The sequence below is a fragment of the Chlamydotis macqueenii genome, chromosome 17, assembly GCF_036417535.1.
Source record: "Chlamydotis macqueenii isolate bChlMac1 chromosome 17, bChlMac1.mat, whole genome shotgun sequence".
Taxonomy (NCBI): Eukaryota; Metazoa; Chordata; class Aves; order Otidiformes; family Otididae; genus Chlamydotis; species Chlamydotis macqueenii.
The window spans coordinates 9,707,632-9,731,149 of NC_141572.1; the positions used below are offsets into that span (position 1 = coordinate 9,707,632).

Sequence of the window (23,518 nt, forward strand, 5' to 3'; positions counted from 1 at the left end):
CTACTTTAGAAACATAATTGGGTTAGGACGCTTGCCAACAAAGAACCCCATCAATGTCAAACACCCGTAGCAATTAACAGCCACCTCATTGCTACAGGGCCTGCTATTGTTTCTAGTAGACTGCTGTAAGCTACAGGTACAATTGCCTCAGAAATTATGTGACAGTGCACACTGGTAACGGAAACATCAGCTTTTTTTTATAAGAATCTCATTATGATTCTTGTTTATGCACACGAACAAGATAATTCAACAGTGCTGTAGAAGGGGAGACTGTAAAATGCAACTAGAATGCCTTCTGTGTTCAGTCACTTAACCTTGCAATCCTTGTGCATATTTGATTTTCAAGGATTTTGAAACCGCTTACCATTTCCACTCAGGTGCACCTGTAGGTATAACTTGGCCCTCCCTGAAAAACAGGTTTTAGTGAATTTGGCAGTGCCAAATGCTTTTAGCATACAGGAATGAGAAATGTGTCGCACAAGAAAATTTGAAAAGATGTATGCTGGCCCAAAGCAACATTTTCTAGAAAAGGATTTTCCTTCTTATACTGGGCTTTGTTAAACATGCTTTAAGCTTTCTGTTTGCTTAGCATGACAAAAGCAGTGACTGACAACTAAGGTAGCATAGCGGGCAGCTCCTGGGCTTGGTCTAAACCCAAAAAGCACTGGTGCATCTCTGGGTATAGACAGCCCTTGATTTATGGAGAACACTGCAGTAACATCACCTGGATTATTTCCCAGACTGTCACTAACCTTAGGCAAAATACATAGGGCACAGTTCTGAAGATACTAGTACCTGATACAAAAATAAGTCCATGTGAGCTCTTCCATTGACTTTTCTCTGCATCTGGTCCTTTCTCTGATATCAATAAGGATGAACTGAACTGAAATCAAGGGAGTACCAGTAAAGAATCAGGCGTATAAACATTCTATGGTTCTTTCTGTCTCCTTTCACCCCACACTGATGAACTGATGGTTGTAAACCTCCCTTCAGATTAAACACTTGTATCCGTTGGCATGCCTTACAACAGAGCTCTTCTACCAGTGACCCTAAGCATAACACAAATAGCAAACAAATAATAAAATGCTGTCACCTAGGGAGAAACCGAAATGACAAAAAAGACAGCTTGCCAAAAATTTATAGAATTACACAGTGTCTTGTCATCTAGCCCATGTTGTTTAAGGACTAGTGACCCAAACTCAGCTATTCAGATTTGTGCATTCAGTAGATATAATGTAAGAATAATCAGAGTTAAGTAAATAAGCAGAAGATATTTGATAAAAAAAAGTATTAACATATACATATTTAAATTGAAGAATTTTTCATCTGGGGGAGAAGAGTTTATGATTTTTTTATTGCTGTCTTCTGTTTCTAGTCTTTGAGGAAGGGAGGACTTCCCTGAAAGTTCTGCAGAGTCCTGGTGATCTGTGTCCAGTAACATTTGTCAGCATCTCTCAACTACTCTCCTGACTGATGCTAGTCCTTCAAGAACATGGGATCTCCTCTCAGAGCTCCAAAAGAATTATCATCCATTTCCATTCAATCAGCTGAGATTTTCCAGGTGCTTTCAGTGATGCTGGGAGACAACAATAATCGCTGTAAGTGACATGCCAGCTTAATTTACATTTGTAGTAACATTGCTGAGGAGTTCCTGATGTTCTCATTGGTAACACTCACTCTTTTGTAGAAGGAACTCTTTTGAGATGACAAGGAATACTCATGGTTCTACAGTGGTCTCTTCTTCCATGTCTGATAAGATAGGTAGTTCTCCCTGGCCATCATTTGTACTACTAGATTTTTAAAGAGGTGGTTGTTCAGCAGTAGCCTGCTTTAGTGAGTCTTTTACCTCTCATGGTAGACTTCCAGGGAATTTTGGAGCCAGTAGTTCTGTCATCTCTGGCAGAGGAGTGATATTTTGGCTAATGAGTTTCTTTGTTAATGTTGCTTTGCTGATAGTAAATTTTTGTTTAGGGAAAATAGTTTTGTCCCCACTTTTGATATAAGTTTTTGAGACTTACAAAAATTCTTCAGATTTCCTTGCTTCAGCTCTATTAATTTGTGCCGACAGCCTTATGCCATTGCCCTTCAGTTTTTTGAAGCCAAACATCATCTCAAGACATAAGTTTGTCACAGGAAAAAACATAAATCCAAGATAGTTGGAAAGTATTTTTTCACAGTTAGATAAAAGTGTGTCTGACTGCATTTTCAACAGGAGACTCAGGAATCTCCTCATGACTTCTGAAAAACCTGTATCCTTCCAACTTTACTTTTTTTGCTTCCACGCTCCACCCTGTTAGGAAGCAGTGCGCTTAGAAGCAGAGGAAGTGCAAACTACTTCCAGCTGTCAAAAATAAAATAATCAAAGACAACTATTAAAAAAAAAAGTGCATTAATACTTTAATGTAAAATATAGCTTTTTATTTTCCTTTTATTAGAAGAGGACCTTCCCCTGGTATCGTTAATTTATTTTAATGGCTCCTGATCAACATTTGTCAAAATTGGATTCAGGCTTAACTCTGCTCTTACTTAGACAGTACAAATTGAAACTGAATAAGAAATTTTAAATTTGTAAACGCGGATTGGAATTGTAGGTTTGATGACTAACTTTCTATTTCAGTATAAGAAAGTAAAAATGCAATGCATGTTGCATCATTACAGGCAGCTTTAAAAATAATTTTGTGCTTAATAGGATTTGAAAAACTTCTAGGCATCCATCTGTTTCAATGGTAGGTAAATATTCATGTAATTCTGAAAATTCCACTGAACATCTATGCATCTTTTATAAAATCTGACCCTTACTGACCTTAATAAATGTGTTATTCTGCCTAGAGATAATTTCCTCTAGGTACTTTTATCATAAATACAAAGAAATGAGCTCCAGATTGTATAATAACTTCCAGAGAGGGCAAACTGAAGTCCTGAGTTTTTATGAAATCAAACAGTTAATGGAAACAGATAGTCTAGGTTAAGCTATTAATCCCCACAGTTAAACAGTACCTATTTTGGACTCATAATTTAATTGTCTAGTAGAAGGATTCCCTGTCCCAACTCTTTTTAGACCAGGCATCTTTATATATTTTATAGACCTCAGCATCAGGCAAAGAGGCATCTGGAATAGGAATGGGCAAGCTTTACATCATCTCAAACCCTGCCAGAAATCACAGATTCTGTAGCTTAGTTCATATTCAAATATTAATTTTTACTCCACAGTAGACACTCTGAAGGAGACAAAGCAGAGAGAAAATACCGCTCTGAAAAATGGGAAGGTAGATTAAAATTCACTATCAGTGAGCCAAACATAGTATCAGTGAAGACCAGAGGCCTGCTATCTGCATCAGGGAGCATTTGAGATTGGTACTTTAAGAGTACACCACAATTTAATGCAAGTGTCAAGTTAGTAATAAGGTCACGATGGCAAATTTTGCCTTTCACTTTCAGTCACGTTGCTAGCACCATGCTTTTTGTTAGGTAGTGACATTATTTTGTGCTGGTGTAAATTCAGATTTCAGAAAAATGGAGAGGGAAGGTGACAGGTGTACTGCCTAGCTGATCGTACATGGTTAGCAGATGTATCCTAGAATTTGGGGATTTCAACCCTTTTTGATGCAAGACTGAGGAAGCTGTTATATGGAGCAGATTGCAAGTCACAAGTGAGGGAACTAACCACAGGGTTTTGGTGTGTTTATCCAGCATTATACAATTAGTTTTGAATAAATTCAGAGCACTACTCATTGCTGCTTTCATCTTAGGTAACAGTGCTTGTGCCCAGAAAAGCTACCTCTGGGCAGAACCCACTCCCCATACCCTCTCCCTCGTTGGGATTTGGGCAGCCAATCCATCCAGCATGTCTCACTGTTATGCACACCCAATTTGCCCATGAACTGCTCTTTCCAGTCTCCTTGTCTGCTGAGTGTGCTAGGAACGGATGGCAGCAGAAGTGATGCTGCTTTGTCCTACACCTGCACATCCTACTCTCAGGTCCAGCCCTCCAGGAGAGACCCTCTCAGTCCCTAACACAGCCATGTTGGCAGGGAAGCCCGCACAGTTACAGAACTGCTCAGCAGCTGGGCGGGAGGAGGAAAGGAAACATGCTGCTATTCTTCGGGCATCTCTTAACCGCTACTGCCAGCTACGCCAGAACAGAAAACCTTTCCCTCGCCACAAAATGGCCGCCACGTGCCTGGCTGCCTTCTACCCACAGAGCACCGCGGCACCTGCCTGGGCGGGAGCGGGGGCTGCGCAAGCGCAACAGCCACCTCCGCCGCGCGGCATGCCGGGAGTTGCAGTGCGGGCGGGCGCAGCAGCGGGACGGCGTGGGCACCCCCGGAGGGGCCACGGGCACCCTCACCCTAGGTCCGGTGGCCTCAGAGCGCTGGCCCACGCCCTCATCCCTACCCTGGCGGCACACAAGTTGCCTGAAAGACCGAGGAAACCCACTTTTCTGTCTCACCTAAGGCTGGTCATGTCTGGAAATCCAGGCATCTGCAGTCCAGCTTTCCTCATAGTTACATTTCCTCGTTTCTGTTCAGGTTCATTCAGCTCAGATGCTGAAAATTACAGCTAGAGAACACATGTCCCTGCAGCACTCTTGCATGTCACCACCTCAAGCTCTGGAAAAGCCCACTCGTTTCCTGTCCCTTTCTGCACTATGCCTCAATGCAGCAACCTCCTTCATCTCCTGCCCTGGCTGACTGAGCAGCCAGTTTTGTACCTGGGATGTAGATAATTTTGGAGACTGCAGCCTCAGAGCCACCTGCTGCATTGGCTTGTTGCAGGACCTCCATCTCTGCTGCAAAAGAGACTGGAACTGGCCAAGACATCCCACTGCTACTAAGAGGAGACTGAGACAGGCGCCAACAGCGTGAACACAAATGTCTTGTTTCCTCTGAAAAACAGCCTCCGTAGAAGGATGAAAAAGCTTTCGTTTAAACATTTATACAAAAGCCACTGAACTTCCAAGCTTTTGTAGATCTTTGAGGCTGGGGAAGAGAAGAAAATGTTAACATCCTCTCATTTTTAAAATGGATTTTACTTTGTCTCATTCAAACATCTTTTACAATTCACACTTTCAACAAAATTTCGTGCAAGGAAAAGACAAACCAAGTCCTACTGGGCTAACGTAATCCCAAATGAACTAGCTCACTGCAGCCAAAGGAACAAGAAAAAGAAAATACTCTTTTTTTATGTCGACATGTCAACAGACAGCTTGTTGGAAGCATTAATTGTTAGAAAATCAAACTCTAAATCCACTACTGAATAACTCAAAGTTCGGGGAAAGAAATTCAAGCTCAAAACCAGTGAAGCGCTTGAGGACGGAGAGAGCCCTTGCTGGCTTCTGCAACTGAGATAAGGTAGGGCTGTGTTTTGTTTCAGTTAATCTGGAAGATGTAGCCTGTGCTTAGTACATGTCCTGGCTTATGTAGCTCCACCAGAAATGCTGGCCAGTGTTCTCATTCATGTCTTCATTGAAGAGGAGAGACTAGCCAGAGGAAGTCTGCCTTGCATTTTAGCTTCAGGTTGAGTTTGTAAGGGACTTTCCTCTGGACTATGTGGGGGTTGGCTGCAAAGGCTATTTTGGCAGCCAGCTGGGGTACGCAGGCTGCAGAGGAACCATTGTGCTGGGATCCAAGGCGGATGTGGCACAGTGGCAAGATTTGCTTGCTGGGGAGTGTTTGCTTCCAGTCATGGGAAGGACAGCTGGATAAATAGGAATGAAATCAGAAAAGAAAAGCCTCCAGGAACTGCATTCAATATTTAAGAAGGAGTTACAGTTAATAGCATTAAATGCATACTAGGGTTAAGAAGGCTGAGAAGCCAAGCTTTGTCTAAGATTCTTATGTAGTGCCTCTCACCTGTGCAGCGTTGATAATGCTAGAAAGAGGCAGAAAACCCCAGAGTTTGCATTGGTAAGGAGGCAGGAGGTGCTTGTTCTTGAACCATGACATTACTTCAGAGTTGTGCTGATTTCATCTGTTACAGTAATAGCCCTCATCAGCAGGTGAAGCCTTGGGGGAATATGTGCAGGCTGTGAGGTTCATCTCCTGGAAAGGGGAGGAAGTAGCAGTTGCACAAATATCCACTCTGAAATGCCAAGGGCACTGGAAACCCTTACAGAGCAGAAAAACTTTTCTGTAACAGAGACATACAACTAGTAAATTATGGAAATACAGGAATTACTAGAATGAAGATTTAGAAAGTTTTCTACAGCATTTTATCATGATCTGTTTGGAATTTCATTCCATGTAATTTTTAATTGAGAAAGGAGTCACTAAGGGGGCAGAAGGCTGTCTCCAGCTCTCACCATGATTTCTTGTAGTCAGTGTTTGTATCAGGGACGAGTAAGCTCTAGAAAGTGACGGACAGCTGATATCCACTCTAGATCAGGGACAAGTCTGCATACTGCCCCTTTCAGCTGCTGCAGGGAGAGCACAGCCTAGGAACCAAATTCTTCCATGAATAATGTTCCTACCACCCATTCTACTTTTATTTTCCTCCTTCAAAGTATCAAAATATTATTAGAAAGAATCATCCAAATCTTAGCTGCCCCTGCAAAGTTCTCAGGCTAACGGAAACATTTTTACTGCTGCAGAGTGGTCTGAGGGTGGGAGGCGGAGGCATTCCCCTTCCAAAATTTTGTAGCAGTTTTGGACTGAAATTCATGAGAGCCTAAAGATCAGCAAGGCTGCAGCCTACTTTGTTTCACTGACTCCAAATTCCTTGTGAGGAAACAGACATGGAGAACCACTGGCTACACAGGTGTTCATGCCCCCACATACAGACATTTCATACCTCAGCTCCGGGTGTGAAAGCAATGGAATTCCATCCACCGAGCGGTGCTTGTTTGTCTCCACAAACTGATGGTTCTTCCTTTGCTGAGAAGGATGGTCAGTCTCTGGCTGTGCCTGCACATCATTGCCTTGACTTTGAAGCTTGTGTACACTGGCTTTTAGGAATAGAATTCTGCAGAGAGAACACTTGGAGGCTTTGGTTTCTTTACGCAAGGACTGTCCAGAACTGAGAACAGGGCTGTGGTTGCACAAAAAGAAAGCTAAGTTACCCCAAATGACTCTGCCTTAGCCATGAATTAAGGAGCAGGATGGTCAGTCTGTTCTCATAGAAACAACCCTTGAAGCCTTTTCCAACCTGTTCCACCCCAGCTGCTCTTCCAAGAAGCCTGTACTTGGCCAGACAGCTATTTCTTCTCTTCCCCTCTTACCTCCACGCTGGCACAGGTTCAGACATGGAAATAACCATCATTCGTGCAAGGTCCCAGTCCCAGTGTGATCCCTGCTTTGTGGGACAGGTTAACAGCAACCACCAAGACACCTACCCTGAATCCATGGACGTGTTACCCAAGCTCTCTCCCTGCCCCAAACGTCGGTTTGTTGTTTCTCCTGGGTGAATGTTTTAGAATAACATTACAGACCAGGAAGGGGTGTGTTTTACTTTGATAGAACTTCATCTTCTGCTTCCACAGGTGAAAAATGCAGGCTGGTAGTATCTCCTACTCCACATTTTTAAGCTACTCAGTGCTGTCACTTTCATTCTGCTAGCTCAAGAATAGATTTTCTGCAGGAATAAAAAGCAGTTTAATGCCAGGACAAACAGAATTTTACATCCAGCACATTAGAAGTTTCTCATCCTGGAGCTCTCTTCTGTTCTCCTTGCTCTTCCCCAGCCCCACATCAGGAGCTGGGAGGACTCCTGACCAGGGTTTACTGAACTGCAGCTCCAGACTCACGCTGAGTTCACACTGCCAGCAAACGAAGGTGGGGGGAAAAACAAGCGAGGGGCAACTATGGAGGTCACAGATTGAGGGATTCTATATCCACGGCACTGCTGGGATGATTAATTTTGCACTGAAGCAACCGAAGAGCACAAACGGAATTCCTTATCCCACCTGCAGCTACAGGCACAGGGCTCATATCGGGAGCCTGGAGCAGAACAGCCCCATTCTTGCGCCGCTCGGCGCAGCCGACGCCGAGAGCCGGCGGCGCAGCGAACCGCGGGCCCCCGCGGCGACGCCACGGAGCCGAACGCTGGGCCCTTCCCCGCCGGGCCACGAACAGCCCGACTCCGCCGGCCGGGCCGGGCCTGGCCGCGCTGCCAGGGGCCGCCGTGGGGCGGGGCGGCCGCCCCGGTGCTGGCAGCGCTGCGGCGGGGCCGGGCTCTGCGGCGGGGCCGCCGCTCGGCGCGGATGAGCGTCCGGCTGGGGCTGCTGGGCAGCGCCGGAGGAGGGGGATGCGCGGCGGGGCGGCGCGGGCAGAGCTCCGCCGCCGGGACCCGCGTCCCCCGCGGGGCTGCGGCGATCGGCACCGCTGCCGCCCACACCTGGCAGCGGCCGCGGGCACGGGAGCGGGAAGGAGCGGAGGTACGCACCGCCCCGGGGCGGAGGGGGAAGCTGGCGGGGCCCCCGCCGCAGAGGGAGGGCAGGGCCCGAGCCGCGCCGGCGGAGGCCGCTCCTTTCCGGTTGTCCCCGGGGACAGGAATCTGCCGCGCCACGGCCCGCACCCTGCTCCGGCCGCGCTGGATGGGGCCGGCGATCGGTGACAGCGAGGCGCCAAGGCTGTGGGGCTGCCTCAGGTGCTTCGCACCGCTGCCATTTCAGCGGGCACCGCAGGCGAGGGCGTGCGGCGGGGAGAGGAATTTGAACCCCTGACCCACCCCCTCAGTCGATTAAATCAGCTCACGAAGTCCCTGACCTTTTGCACACTCCTCCACAGCAGTACAAAGCGCAGGCGGGCCTCACCCCCCGCAGAGGAAGGTAGCAGGCTGTGGGGCTCTCACTGCTGCAGCAGCAGGCAGGTATGGTGCGACCCGGGCAGCCGCAGGCAAATCCGGCCACCGTGCAAGCTGCGAGCCAGCGGCAGGCTGAGGTGGAGCAGGAGGAGTTAGTCAGGGGCTGAGTCACGACTGGATTCGCCCCCGTTGAGCCTGTCTTTTCCTGTTTGCTCGTGATCTCCAGACTGCCGATTATTCCAATTTTTCCTCCTTTACTTTTTTTGCTAGGGATGACCTCTAAGGATGCTTCAGGTGAAGCTAATAGTAACTGGAGATGACTTTGGCTATTGTCCTCGGAGAAACCAAGGCATCGTGGACTGTTTCCTGGCTGGTGCAATATCTAACGTGTCCCTTCTAGTCAACGGAAGTGCTGCAGCAGATGCAGCCAAGCTGGCAAGGAGGTAAGCTACTTTCTTTAGCTCCTTTGCAGACAGCCTCTACGGGCTATCCACGGAAAGCCAAGCCTGCAAAATTTAGTGTTTTGTAGCCCCAGGATAAACACTGTGTCATAGCTGAGGCTGGTATAAGAACACTGGATTCCAAGCATATTTACTAAAACTCTTCATAGTAAAACCAGTGACCTGCCAAACATACCAATAATGGCTGTTTCTCTGGTATTAGCCACTGCCTGCACCTTTTTTTTTCCTTAGGATAAAAAGCCACTTACACAATTTGACTAGTAGAGTTTGGGTTTTATGGAGTTTCTTTTCTCACACTTCTAAAAGATGCACCGTCAGAATGAAAGTCTACGCTATATACCCAGACCAAGCTGCTGCTACCTCTAAAACTACTAGAGCATAAGAGCACAAATCTTTAAATATCTTTTAATTTGATGCATTTCAGCCAGGCTGAATGTTGGGTAAGCCAGGTTCATTGCAGAATCAGGGAAAGGTGTGATTCTGCAAGGGCTAAGTTATAAATCTGGACAGTGGAAAACTTGATTTTTCCACCCCAGAAACCTTTTTAAAAAGCACCTCAGTATTTCCATTAATTCTAGGCTTAATACATTTGTAAAAACTGCATACATAAAGAGGGGGGCAATATCTTGTACCTACCACCTTTATTTCTTCACAAACTTCTCAGAGGTTGCTGGCACAGTTGGCTCTGTAGCAAATCAAATGCTATGTGTTGTTCTCATGGACTAGCCCAGCAAATCCTTTAATAGGAAGCATTACTTGTATTTAGAAGGTAAAAGCCAGCTAATGCTTCAGCTCCAGTGTGGGCAGGCACTCGGAAGCAGCAGTGTGTCCTGAAAGAGAGAGCAGCAGGGTTGAGAAACAATTTAGGAAAGCAGAAAAAGAAAGGAGCTGTACTGGTACTAGAAGAACTAAGACCTTATGTTTCAAATACAGCTGCTGCAGGGGACAGTTTCATGGGAGTCATGCCGTCCTTGTTCTACTTGAGAATCTCTCCCCACTTTGGCTGTGAGGTACTTGGACGTTGCTTGCAGCCTGTAGCTTCTTTGTTGTTGGGTGTTGCAGGAAAGCCAGGGTGCAGTGGTACTGGCAAACTGGTCTCCTGTTAAAAAGGTTAGAGATTACATACAAACACTGAGAGAGGAACTGCCTCTGGGGTGATAAGGGGACAGGCAGAACACAACACTGTTGAGAAGCCTGAAATCCTGTTAGTAAATGAAACAAATGAAATTTAAAACAAGGAGATAAAGCCAACACTTCTCAGACACAGAGGCACCATGAACCCCTTTAAACCTCAATGCTCTGGTAGTGCTGTCAGCTATTTTAGCTGTGGTCTTTAGTAGGCTTTTAAATATAGAATCCACCTGGCCTCATTTCCATAGCCAGAAAGTAGGTCATGTAATCAGAGGTTTAAAAAGCATCTTTGAATCCAGGTCATGACACTTGTGCTGACAGCTGATATGGGTGTCAAAAGCCAGGCTGGAGGGCAGGTGACAGCAGAAGCTGCAACACACTGCTACTGTTTAGTTCTTTTAGGGGTTAGTTTTGAATTGTAAGTGTGAATGAAATGGATTTAAATCTATTTCTGAGAAAATAAACAGGGTGACTTGGGGAACATCTATCAGCACTGCAGATCAACAGCCCAGGTTCTGAACTTCCTAATTTATGTAACTCTCTGCAGCTGTAGTCAGCCCTGCCCATGCAATGGGGGCAGGTTTGGAGAAAGGTGTTGGTCATGTTCTAATGCAAGCCCCACTGCAGGTGCTGCTAGTACACATGCACTTAATTGCACCTGTGCATGTAAAGAAACTCTTGTCACCCCCAAGATATTTGTTGCTCTATTGCAAAGGTTTACACAAACTCACTAGAAATGCCATTGAATCCTCTTCATCTTGTGGTGCAAAAATGGGAAAGTATCACTGTTGCCTTGCCACTGTTATTCCCTCTTCCCCCTGCTTGGTGTTGTCTCCCATCCCACTGTGAATACTGAGGCTTTGCAACATTTTATCTTTGATGGGATGAAAGTTTGCCCTGTTTTTTTTTCTCCCCATGTTTGTCTTCCCCCACAGATACCCAACTAAGCAAGTACTATAGACATACACATGCACTTATGCTCAACTCCATAGCAGACCTTTCAGCCCTGACTAGACAGTGGTGTAAGCAGGGAGATTGGATCTACCACCAGCTGAGAGAAACAGCTTGTTCTTTCCTGTGGTGCGTTTCAGTGTTGGTCTTTGGCACACATAGTGCTAGAATTGTCAGTGCTGGACTGTTTCTATGGCTTGTGGAGATTATCTGGGTGTTTATTGATTAACTGCCTATGACATGGTTGCTTGTCACTGCAGGTCTTGAGCTCCCTCTCCTCACCTGGTCTTCAGTTAATTGGATGCAGGCAAAGCTAATTAGTTACAAGACAGCTTTTTTTTTTTTTGCAGGATAGTCCTTCTTAAGCACCTCATGCTGCCCTGCAATGTTAGGACTCGGCATCATTCAAAAATGAACGCAGTTCCTCTGGAATTCAATTCTTCCCTTCATTTTTACAATAATTCTGTTGGCCTCTGGGTATACCATCTGTTGCCCTGTGTTTTGATTAGAAGTCTTGGCAGAAATGTGATGGTAGTCAGCAGATCTTTGTACCAGCTCTAACACAAACCAATTGCAAAACAGCAGAACCAAACAGTAAATAATACACTTTCCCTAACATCTAGGTTCTGGATCTGGGGCTTTTCTCATTCACTGTCACAACTGAGCTAAAATAAAGGAGACTCACTTCAGGCAAGACAAATTTCAGCAGAGGCCTGATTCATCGCTGAATGACAAGCCTATTGATAGGAACTGCTAGAGCAGTACGTAACCACAACAGGAGGCAGGAGAACAGGCTTTCATTGTGGGGTGGCTTTGTTTTTTCCCCAGTGACTCAAAACTTTTCTCTTTATGGGGCATAGACAGATTGTAACTTCCTCGTTAACCATGTAATATAATCTTGATTTTCTACTTATCAAGTCTCACCTTGAAGTCAGCCAGTCTTCCTGGTGCTTATTCTAGAGCCTTTCCCAGAGAATGGAAGGGTTATTTTGTTACCTGAAATTAATAGGTCCCTTAATTTTTTCCTTGGAAATATGGAGATAGCAGAAATTGAGAGACATAAGATTGTTTACTGCTGTATTTTCCCCCCTTTTTACCAACTAGCTCAGTTGTGACTGAGTATTAGGACCCTTCTTCCAGATGATTATATCTAAATACTTGATGAAGAGTGATATATTATAGAACACAACCTCAGTCTTCTTGGGTTTTTAGCAGTTTAAATGCTGAACATCAGCTACAAAAAAGCTGAATCCCCCCCCAACATCTGGGTCCATTTAACAGAAGAATCCAACAAAACCACATTTAATTGCTGTCTCTGTTTTCACTTCCTTTCCCATCAACACTAATTGCAAAGTGTGTGTGTAAATTGTGACTTAATTCTGACCCTCCCAGTCAACATCTGATTAATCTGGAAGTCTCTCATGCTTTCTCATCACCCTTTTATCTGACTGTTAGTCACAGGGCAGACAGTTCCACTGCTGAACTCGACTGGGAGTGGGGCCCAATCTGAGGCCTTAAACTGGAACCCCAGATCATGTTAACTTTGCTGGCAGCAGCACTTTTTTGCTGATGTAAGGTCATGGACACAGGAGCTTCAGCTAATACAAAGATGTAATTAAAAAGAAAGTCACATCCCTAAGCTATGTTACAGTACCAGTTCTTAACGCTGCAGAGGCTTTGGAGTGTTTCTTTCAGCAGAAATAAGTCCCTAGCAGTAATGGAGCAAGACAAGATGCTATTTGATGAAAGACAGTTAGATCTTACAGTTTGCTAAAGAGTGAAACTGGGGGGAAAAAAAAAGTATACAAATGCCAACATGGAGAAACTAAGAGGTATGCTTTTTTGCTTTGTCTGTCTTCAGGCACTTGGCTGTTTACTGAAGCAGGATGTCTAGATACAGATATTTACATGAGGCTATTAATTGTGTCACGCCTGGCTGAAACCTCATGAACTGGTAATTTCCCAGATAAGGATAGAAACAGGATGCTGAAGGTGGGATCTGCTTACCCATCAAGGAAAAGAGTGAGTGCCATGCTTATGCCACAGCAGCCTTCAACAAGACCTTTGGGACTGGGCTTGGGGAATCACATAATTCCCACAGCCACTGCAACTGCTCCCAGGAACTCAGGGACTGCACAGAGTCCACGCCACAGCCAGGCAGGACCCAGCGCACTGTTACTGATCCACCAAGCTCAGAAATGCGCAAAGCTGGTGGGCACTTTAAAGAGTGACTCAGTATAGTAACAGTCTCCAGGGACCCTTTCCAGCTAAGGATGTGAATGAACAGGGACTGCAACTGCACAAAAGCCCATTGCCTCAACAGAGACATTTGTTCAGAGCACTCATGTGGCAAAACAAGCAAGTACTTGAAAAGGAAGCAGTTTAGCCGATTGTATTTCCTCTCTATTTGATAACTGGGCTGGGCTTGCTGACTCAGAGATCTTTCCAGACTGAATTCCTTGTTGCCCCTTGTAGCATTTGCTGTAAGGGTGTCTCCTCCCCACAGCAGATGCTGAGCGGAGAACCACAGAGCCAGGCTGGCTTTAACAGCCAACTTCCTCTGGGTGGTAACAGCTCATTAATCGAGTAACCTTAGTGGCTGCAGAAGCTACTGGCCTGAACATCTTCTCAACAAACACACAGACAGCCCAGCCTAATGCTCCTTATGCTGTAGAAGCACGCACTTCTGGACACTGTTCTTTGGCTTTATCAGAGGTGAGCTGAGCCCTCGTGCTAAATCCCCCTTCACATCTGTGCTTTCTCCACAGCAGTGGGACAGACTTGCAAACACCTAGACATGGATCTCTCCAAACAGATTGTGGAAGGATGATTAAAACAACCACCAAAATGAGTTTAGAGAGACCAACCAGATTCCTCAGCATAATTTTGTGTTGGCAACAGTAGCTGTTACTGTAGTGCTTTTACTGCAGAAACTAAACTGTTGCTTGAAGCTCAATGCCAATCCTTTTACTTTGAATCTTGGCTGGAGCAATTAGCAGTTAGACTGGAGTGGCAGTGACCAGCAGGGCTCACCCTGTTCCGTCTATAAAGGACTAAGGCAGAGGAGTGGGTATGAGGCCAAACCCACAGCAGCTGAGCTCTGTTCCAGTGTGTAGCATCACATGCTATATAAGCTGCTTGAGCTGCTGGTCTCTGCTTCAGTATTTCAGCCAATAAAGTAGCAGAAACTTTACAGGCTTTGAAAAGATGTGGACAACTATAAAGTATGTTTGTGTAGCAGAAATGATAACCCTCCCCCTGTTAAATGTGGGGCCCTTCCAAGATACTCCCATAACTTGACTTTTCTCCCTGTCTTTTCAATGCAGCATGCCTTGGCATTGCTCTTTGGTTGCAAAGCTACATTTCAGTGCTGAGAGGCACTTGGGAACAAGAGTCAGTCCAGTGTGTGTAGTACTCAGTGGGGAAAAAAAAGCCAGTTGGTTCAGTCTTAAAGCTCAAGCATCTGGTCAGAGCATGATTGAAGCCCTGTCTTCCAAGGTACAGCCCAGCTAATTATTACAATGCTTTTGCTCCTGTTTTCTTCTAATTGCACTTAAGACATCAGATATTCATGCAGTGTCAGGACTGTTAGGAATGAATACTGGGCAGCAGGACATTTGGTACTGAATAGGAGCATCATCTGGCTCATTGCATCCAGAGGAAATACACGTATTTAGGTACAGGAAAACGCTAGGTAGCAGCAGAACCCCGCTGTGGTCGCTGTGATGTCCTCCTTCCCATATCCGTACAGCTTTCCCAGCATGCCTGCCTCTGTGGTGCAGCTCGCACAGATTAATACTTCTGAGCGCGTTTCTCGTGTGCTGCGTTTTGAGTTTTGGTTTCAATCCTGGTATCCCAGAGCCATTAAATACTAGCAGTTGCTCTTTAGATGCCTTAGTACGGACAGTCTGTCAAACCAGCCAGGACTAACTCCAAGAGAAAACTATTAAGCTATTCAGCTGGTGTTAGCCAAAGCTCCGAATCATGCTCTAATGTTACAGTCAGGCTCTCCCCTTACAGTGAGAACAAGGCCAGCTCTCTCTGCACTTCCACATTCTGCACATTCCCCAGCTCCAGGGCTGGTTTCAGCTCAGGCAGAGGAGCAGCTCTAAGGTTACACAGTGCAGTGCTTGGCTCCTTGGTGTCCCACACCTGTCAGAGGGGCTTGCTTGTTCCTGGAAATAGCTTCCCTCACAGCATTTGAGGCATTGCACAATTGGAGGTAGTTCATTTGATGCCCTTGGGACACAACACTGAGAGGCTCAGCTGTTCATTTCTTGCCCTCCCACAACACATGAGGAAAGTGCTCAACAAAAAAAAAAAAAAAAAAGTCTTCCATCTGCTGATTCATGGTAACACATGAATCCTTTTTCTTGCAGACAGCAGTGGCTGTGGTACAAATAATGCTGTCAGCTGATGCAGTCACAGCTTCTCAGAGACATGATAAAGAATAAGGCAGATTTCTGGGGAAAAAACAACTACCACCCAACCTCCCCTCCCAAAAAAAAAAACCCAAAACACCAAAACAAAACCACAGGCTCCCCTCTGCTTTTAGGCTCATGTAGGTTACAAAGCAGGTCATAGGATGGAGGGGAAGCCTTCCTGCCACAGCACTGTAGCTGCCTCCTGCCCTGCCATCAGCTGCCTGCTGAAGGGCCCCTACTCCCAATGTCAGCATCTTCCTGATGCTGACTCCTTCTCAAATGAACAAGGAGTCAGTGTGCACTTGTCATGTGCTCAGGCCTTGTGTATGAAAGCCAGATCAACATTTATCATCAATTACACAATCAGACCCTGCTGCAGAGAAATCACCAAATCAGAAAAGCCAGAGAGGATCTTTCTCTCCACAACCTGCTTGACTCCATTAAGCAAACATTCAGTCTCCCTAATCACACAGTGAACTGGAAAAACATGCACTCATTTTGTTTCACAGAGCGGTCCATACAGCTTGACTCATAACATTTATGTCTTTGAGAATGAGCAGCATCTAGCAACAGACTACACCTTCCACCCAGAGCACAAGACGCAGAGGAGCCAGGAAAAAAAAAGAATTTCAGTACTTCAAGGGCCAAAGCCTTAGAACCTGAAGGAGCTAAATGACTCTGATTTGGTCCCATCCATCCACAATCCTCCTGTGCCCCATAATTTGTTTCTTCACTGGTCAGCTTCAGGGCAGCAGATGGAAGATCTAGTTTTTGCACACTTTGCTGACATGGAGATCGCTTTTGTTTTCCTTGTTGTGGTGTAAGCACTGCAACAGGGACAGGCCATGCCCAGTTTTCGCAGCTCCATGCAGAAGTTCCAGGAAGGAATTAAAGCACCACAGACTTGTTGCCTTGAAATTAACTTTGCACCATGACTCAGACTGGGCAGCACAGAAGGAAGGCTGCAGATCTGTCATTTGCTTACTGGGTCAGCCAGAGGCCAGGGGTTGCCTTGGAAAGAGTTTCAAAGCATAATTTTGGCCACTGTTTCTGAAGATTTCCAGAAGTGCTAACGAAACTCAGCACAAATCTGAGTACTCACAGGTCCTGTGTTTATTGGAGGGGAATCCACAGCATGGACCCAGAAGGAAACACTGGCACTCAGCAGAGCCCTGTGGCTGAGAGGAGCTCTGCAGTTTGTTTGTTGTTTTCCTTTTTTAATGTTGCAGTGTACAACTAGTTAATAAATTGCACCCTTGTGACTCCTTAGCAAGGCTCTACACTTACACGCTGACCTCCCTGCAGGAACCCTTCCTCTGTGCCAAAGAGATGCCACTTTGTACAGCTTAGCCTTGTCACTCAGGAAGCGTGACAGAAACCTGGCCACTGCTGCAGCCTTTTGGACCAGGAAACCCTTAAACTCAGGCAGTATTTACACTTGTAGCCTATGCTATTGCCGTAACAGCTGCCTTGGGCACTGTTTTATGACTTTGTTCTACTTCAGGGCAGATTTAGAAGTTGTCAAGTAAAACTCAAATGTCTCATAAATCTAGCATCTTTAATAGCGTAAACAACTCAAGGGAATACCCAGCAAGGGCTAATGAAGTGCTTCAGAAAAGGGTTGCAAGGTCCGGGTTTCTCTGTTCGTCACTGGTGACTGCAGGGCAGTTACAGCATTTTAACGCAGTGCTAGCACTGAGCCCGAGACACCTCGTGGCTGCTCTCTCCACACGAGTCAGGGTGAGAACAGAGTTGGGGGGCGTCTCACAGACTGGCCCTCGACAGACCGTGCAGGGTTGTTACCTGGAGATATTCTGCTCTGGTTGGTGTTGTTCTGCTTTCCTTTCTAGAAGAGCAAGGGCACGAAGATGTACTCCAGTGAGTACAACATAACTTTTTAGGTCTTTCACTGAAATCTACTCATTTGGCTGCAGTGTGGGAGGCAGAGGTGCAAAGTTTAACAGATATTTCCTTCCTGTTACAGATATAACATCCCAATAGGCCTGCATGCCAACCTCTCTGAGGGCTCTCCTGTATGTGAGGTGCTCAAGACAAACTCTTCTCTGCTCAACCAGCATGGATTCTTTCATGGGAAAATGGGATTCAGAACAGCTCTATCAAAAGGTCTTCTGAATATGTCAGAGGTAAGAGAAAGCTACATACAACCATGCAGCTTGCTTTCCTGATGCAGCTCAGCCTGCACTTATCCCAGCACATGACTGCTGAAGATCTTCCCCAGGTTCCAACTGTGAGTAAGCTTAGAAATGAATCTCTGTTGTTGCCTGGGCAGCTGGAGCTCGCTTTCTAGGTCCTGGGCCTAATTCTGCCAAAGGCTCTGCAGCCTTTGAGAAGCCATTCCTCCCTGCTTCAGTGCCTGCATACCCTAATGTCCTTTTAACTGCTTATCTGAGGGGGCAGAAGAGGCGTTGGAACAGATGAGACAAAAAACCCTAGAGATCAGTAAAGGGAAAATGCCAGAGAAATGCCAAGTAGGCTGTCGGCTTTTTGTCACCTTATGAGAGGATTTTGTTCTCTAGGGAGATGGCTGCTTTTGCCCCATGAATAAGGATGAATGTGTTCAGGTGATCAAAACTGCCTGTGAGATATGAGAACCCACTTCCCCATTAATTTTAAAAGGAAATGGGTATTAAAATATCCTAGGTATTTAAGGAAAATCTCAGTATCAGCACCATTCACATAAAGAAACTCATGCCTAGGGGAGGTTCTGGCCAACCCAACAACACTGCATGTCTGTTTATCCATCATAGCACTTTGTGCCTCCCAGGGCCAGGTCCCAAGTACTGGCCAGCAAGGTCTCCGGCAGCCCCCTTGCACTCTCCTGATCCCAGCCTGCTGACAGGTCCTGCTCTGACCCTTCTCTGCTGTGCAGGTGAAGCAGGAGCTAAAGGCCCAGGTGGAGCTGTTCCAGGAGCTGACAGGTCACCTACCTCCTCACATGGATGGGCACCAGCACGTTCACGTCCTCCCAGGTAAGAAGGGAGTCCTCTTCTCAGCACTGAACAGTGAGGGTCACAATCTCCACTCAGAGGGGACTCATAGAATCATGCCTGGGCAATCAACCTCACCGTAAGATACTTCCTCCACAATTGCAGTTTGAATGTTCCCACCTGCCCTGGGGAGGCAGTCCTGCCTGGGCCCAAATTGGCTCCTTGGGCACCTGGGTCCTCCCGTAACAGCACAAGGGGATTAAGAGCAGAAATGGCCTAGGTTACACCTTTTTCTCCAAGGACTAATAATTCACCTCATCATCCTCATTCCATGCTCCCGCTCATATTGAAGGAGACTCCCATCCAGATGAAGAAAACCATTTCAGCAGAAGAGAAGCTAAATGGGATTATATTTTCTTAAACATGGAAAGGAAAGACCTCTCTGTGCTAGCAGCTTTCAGGGGACACAATGAGCTGGTTATGCGATTCCTGACTACAGTGTCTCTGTTTTCACTTGCAGAGGTCAGGCACGTATTTGCAGAGGTGTTGGAAGAATATGGGATTAAGTACACACGTGTCCCCATAGAGCCAGGCCTTCATAACTGCGACTGGATTCCACCATCCCTGATGGACTTTTATCTGGGAGTAGAAGAAGATTCTTTTAACACAGTGGATGTGTTTACAAGGCATGGAATAAGGTAAGACAGGCATTACTCATCCTTTCTGTACTAAAACTTTAAGATCTTACCAGTTCCTGAGAGCATCTTTTCAGAATGGAACAGCACCTTTCTTTTTCCAGTTTGGGGCTTTGCAAGAAGGTTCAGGAGATGCACAAAAGTGCTGGGGGCACTAAAGCTTAGTAAGAAGTTTTGATTGAACAGAGATGACTCACTTCCCACCTGAAGGGGATTGTTCTTTTCAGGGCATTTCTCAGCCTTTCCCCAAAGCAGCATTAGCCTGGCACCTGGCATGGTGGGAGGCTCAAGTGCTGTATCAGCACTGGAATTCAACAGCAGGATCTAGGGAAAGCTTTCAGTAAGTAACTCTTCAACTTCCTGGAGAAAGGGTTTTGAGTAGCAGGAAAGAGACTAATTAGAAACAAGTATTTGTTATTAAAGGACAGGCAAGAAACTCAGAGACCTTGCAGTGCTACAGCAGGTGATCACAGCTCTAAGCAAACAGGCTTGGGAATGTCCTGCATCTCAGGGGCCAAACCCAAAAAGCTCAGCCCTTCCCCCAATAACATACTTTCCTTAAAAGCTTAAACCAGATAGGTAGTGTTTTATAGCTTAAAGACATTTCATTCGAGACCCTTGCAGTCACCTGTCCTTGGGGGCAGATTTCATTACTTACTCAGTCTACTGAAAAAGATATTTTCTTGAAAATCTGGGTTTTTTTTTTTAAACCATCAATTGGTCTCAACACTAGCAGAAGGCCGGCGTTTCACCGTGCTCGTTCCAGGCAGAGCACGCGGGCCGCGCTCGAACAGCGAGGGAAAGGGCAGAGCAACTCACAGCGCAGTTCATCCGGAGACTGTACCCTCCTTTTAGGGCAGGCTCGCACCAGGGCCGGCGCGGGGGAGCGCGGTGGAAACCCCGCTCGCTGCAGGGCTGCCCGCGGTACCGAAGGGGCAGGGCCGGCGTCGGCCTCCCTCCGAGAAGCCGCCGCCCCGGGACCTGCGCGTTTGTACCCCCGCGGCACCGCCCCGCCCCGCCCCGCCCCGCCGCCTGGCGCCGGGGGAGGCGAGGGGGACAGACGCCTACGAAGGAAACGTGTGAGAGGAGGAAACCCGGGAAAATGAGAAGAGTGCGGTCAGGTGAAGTCACAGGACCCCCAACTCTGAAACTCAATTTCAGCATCTGTGCGAAGAGGCCCCGCACTGAACCCCTGGATCGGTCTCGTCACTGGCGAGTGCAAGATAGCACTTACTGCAGGGCAATGAGGCTCTAGCAAGTTTTACACTTTAAAAAAGCTAAACTCCCCCCCCGACCCCAAGTCCTGTAAACCCTTCTCAGAGCTGAGTGTTCAGCTGGGCTCGTCCTTGATCATGCAGGTAAAGACCCCAGCCTTGGCGTATTCCAAAAACGTCCTCATTCTGCCCTCACAGACATTTGTACGACCCTCTTGGGCCTGTACGCACCGTGCTGGAGGAACTGAGGTTTGTAGCCAGAGCTGAACAGAGAACTGTGTGGAGGCTACAGACGAACAGCCTCTAGCTGGTGTCCTCTCAGCTGCATCCTCTTCAGCAGTAACAACCCTTTGGCCAGTGTTCTGTCTTTTATTGGGGCTCTTTGATGTACGTATTCTAGCAGAATGCTTCGTTAGCAGGGTGGTTTCCATTTTACTTCAGTCAATTTTTGTTTCCACTTGGCCGAGGGTTATCATCTAGAGATGGTTATTATTCAGGTTTTACTTGCCCCAGCAATATGAAGTTATTTTGGTAACGTCACATTTCTCAGTTTAGTTCTGCTCTGTAAGCTCACAGGTGCCAACCAACCTTGTGCTGTGACCCAAACAGTAATAATAGCGGCACCACTGCTGGGGCTTTCTGTCAGACTGAAGAACCACTGCTTTAAATAGAACGCTGGTTTTGATAAGGAAAGAAAAAGCAACACTGGCTTGTAGTTCTGGTTTTACTTTTGTTTATAGTTCAAAAGTTTTAAAGTCTTCCTCCTGCTCCCCCTTTCTTCTATCTTAAGTTTTAGGTACATTTTGATTCCCAATCCACTGGAGGTAACACACTTTTCTAACTGCCTCGTTAGCATTAATATCAGCATTCCCTCCTCTGGCTACAGGTGGCCAGACATTTACATAGGTCTGAGCACCATGGGCAAGAACATGTCTGTCAGCAACATCTGGAGCGCCATCGACGCTGCCATCGTGGAGTTCACATCCAAGGTGCCCGCGCACCCGACGGCGCAGAGCAGGACAGTAACGATTGAACTGATGGTGCACCCAGGGTACCCCAGTGTCCCACCCATCGGCGGCTGTGGGGAAGGACCAGATGATTTCTCACAGTCCTGGGAGCGCCTCCATGAGCTCCAGATGTTAATTAAGCCAGAGCTGCAGAGCCATTACAAAAGCAGGAACATCCAGCTTTGTTCATTCAAAGATCTTTAAGCAAACACGCATACGTATGTAACAGACATTTCTTCATATTCTGAGACAAGCAGGTGCTAATGTCCCGAGAAGCTGGACCAGTTACCAGTGTAATACCTGCTGGTACAGCTGACAGGAGCTGGGAACAGCATTAGGATGTTCATGGCAGAGCAGCGCCCTGCAAGCAGCTACAGGCAATACCCCAGAGCCCTGACTGGAGTTTTTAGGCCACAGCATCTGCTCTGAATGTGACAAACCTGTTCTGTGTCACCCACCTGCACACCGTTCCAGCACCGTGTGGCAGCCAAGGGCCAGCCCCGCTTCCAGGGCTCAGTTCCTGCCAACCTGATGGTGAGCAGCACGAAGACCAAGGAGCACAGTAGCGCCCTGAGGGCTCTGATTGTTTCTCTTTTTGGACTTAACTGCAAAAAAAGAAACATGCTGGGGTGCAAGGGCTGCTTTGGAGCAACCGCTCGGTGTAGGTTGCCTGTGGGGGGGCCTGGCAACCTTCAGCATTTGGTTTTCCTAAAGCACTCCGTCCTGGCCCCTTCCCCACCACTCATGCGTGCTCAGCGGTGGCAAGGGGCACGGGGGCAGCCTTTGGGGCGTTTCTCTGGTCAGGGAACTTGGATCATGGGTTTCACCTGGTGGTGCCTGCAGCTGTATGCCATGTACAGCCTCAGCCCGCAGCCATTACGGCTCTTCCTATTCATGTTCCTTCTTGGCACTAAGCTGCCGTAGGAAAGTAAGCGAAGTAAAAGCTTTATTTTTTTTTTTTTCTTGATGACTTTGCAAGAACAGCAACTGTTGACCCATCTGCTATTTCAGTAACTGCTGCATACGAGAGCTGACCAGCAACTGTTCTGCACTGCCCACTGCCTCTCACAAACAACGCGTGGGATGGCTGTGTACCCACTACGAGTTTTCAAGTTCTCAAGTGGAGAAGGTCCTTGTATTTGTCCATTTTTATTCCTGTCATCAAAGCATTCAGATTTCAACAAGCCCTGGTAATACCGATACCTTTAACTGCGTTCTTAACTGTAGTTCTGTCACTCACGTATAACTTTCACATGGGAAAAGATCTTTTAAGTTGTTTATGCTCATTTTCTGTGCAAAAAGTGATTTATTTAACATAATCATTTTCGGTTAAGCATTTTTTAATATTAAAATTTTCAATATGATCATTAACTCTTTTAAGTGAAAAATAAACTCAGGCCTTTTTCTATTGTGATGCTTCAGGAGGCTTTTGGGCTTAGGTCTGGCTGGAAAGCAACCTGCAACCTACACCCACTCACCATCGGCTCCCACTGCGACCACCTGTGGAGTGCTGAAAGGATGCCTCTTTCTGTCACTCACAGGAACCATCTGACCTTCCCTATAAAACATCCGAGGAAGTTTTTGTTACATACAAATAGGAAAAACAATATCAAGGATGCTTTAGAAAATATTTTTCCAGGTTCCTTCCTAAGTTATTGTCACAGAATTAATTTGATATATGACAAGGTTGTTTTTTAAGAAAACCATCCGCTGTACTGTGCAAGTGCCACAGCACACAGCCAAGGTGGATGAGAGCAGTAGTTACCTTCTGGACGGACTCCATTTCGGAACCTTGTCCCATCGGTGTTTGGCGGCAAAGTTCCTGCTTCGTGACAACAGAGAGTAAGAGCCCCAAGCCGGCGGACCTGCAGACAGCGGCTGAAGCTCCAGAGCGCAGTCAGACCCGTGAGTGCCATCTGGTGACTGATGATATTTTATTTACATGCAG

The 23,518-nt window shown here is 46.6% G+C and overlaps 1 protein-coding gene and 1 long non-coding RNA gene across 4 annotated transcripts; one reads left to right on the top strand and one right to left on the bottom strand.

The window, feature by feature from the left end:
- The first annotated feature begins 1,455 nt into the window (after positions 1 to 1,455).
- On the top strand, positions 1,456 to 22,991 carry YDJC (YdjC chitooligosaccharide deacetylase homolog). 3 transcript variants are annotated; one of them, XM_086761213.1, is made up of 6 exons: positions 1,456 to 1,598; positions 9,010 to 9,182; positions 17,691 to 17,850; positions 18,597 to 18,696; positions 19,175 to 19,352; positions 21,450 to 22,991. In XM_086761213.1, the coding sequence occupies exons 2-6, from the start codon at positions 9,025 to 9,027 to the stop codon at positions 21,772 to 21,774; spliced, it is 921 nt and encodes a 306-aa protein (XP_086617339.1). In that variant the 5' UTR covers positions 1,456 to 1,598; positions 9,010 to 9,024; the 3' UTR covers positions 21,775 to 22,991. The 3 variants fall into 3 exon arrangements, with proteins under 3 accessions (XP_086617339.1, XP_086617340.1, XP_086617341.1); XM_086761214.1 differs by lacking the exon at positions 1,456 to 1,598 and adding an exon at positions 8,226 to 8,371; XM_086761215.1 differs by lacking the exon at positions 1,456 to 1,598 and adding an exon at positions 8,742 to 8,805.
- On the bottom strand, positions 5,020 to 10,392 carry LOC147598594 (uncharacterized). The gene is made up of 5 exons (XR_015260394.1): positions 10,116 to 10,392; positions 9,837 to 10,030; positions 6,790 to 6,960; positions 5,853 to 6,129; positions 5,020 to 5,697 (listed from the first exon to the last, which is right to left on the bottom strand). It is a non-coding gene; the product is annotated as an uncharacterized LOC147598594 (long non-coding RNA).
- Positions 22,992 to 23,518: the final 527 nt, after the last annotated feature.

What these genes read in the sequence shown, in the direction of transcription:
- YDJC (XM_086761213.1), top strand. Translation starts at nt 9,025, where the DNA reads ATGCTTCAGGTGAAGCTAATAGTAACTGGAGATGACTTTGGCTATTGT. An exon ending in GCAGCCAAGCTGGCAAGGAG is followed by an intron (nt 9,183 to 17,690) that starts GTAAGCTACTTT and finishes TTCCTGTTACAG; the next exon opens with ATATAACATCCCAATAGGCC. An exon ending in TTTACAAGGCATGGAATAAG is followed by an intron (nt 19,353 to 21,449) that starts GTAAGACAGGCA and finishes CTCTGGCTACAG; the next exon opens with GTGGCCAGACATTTACATAG.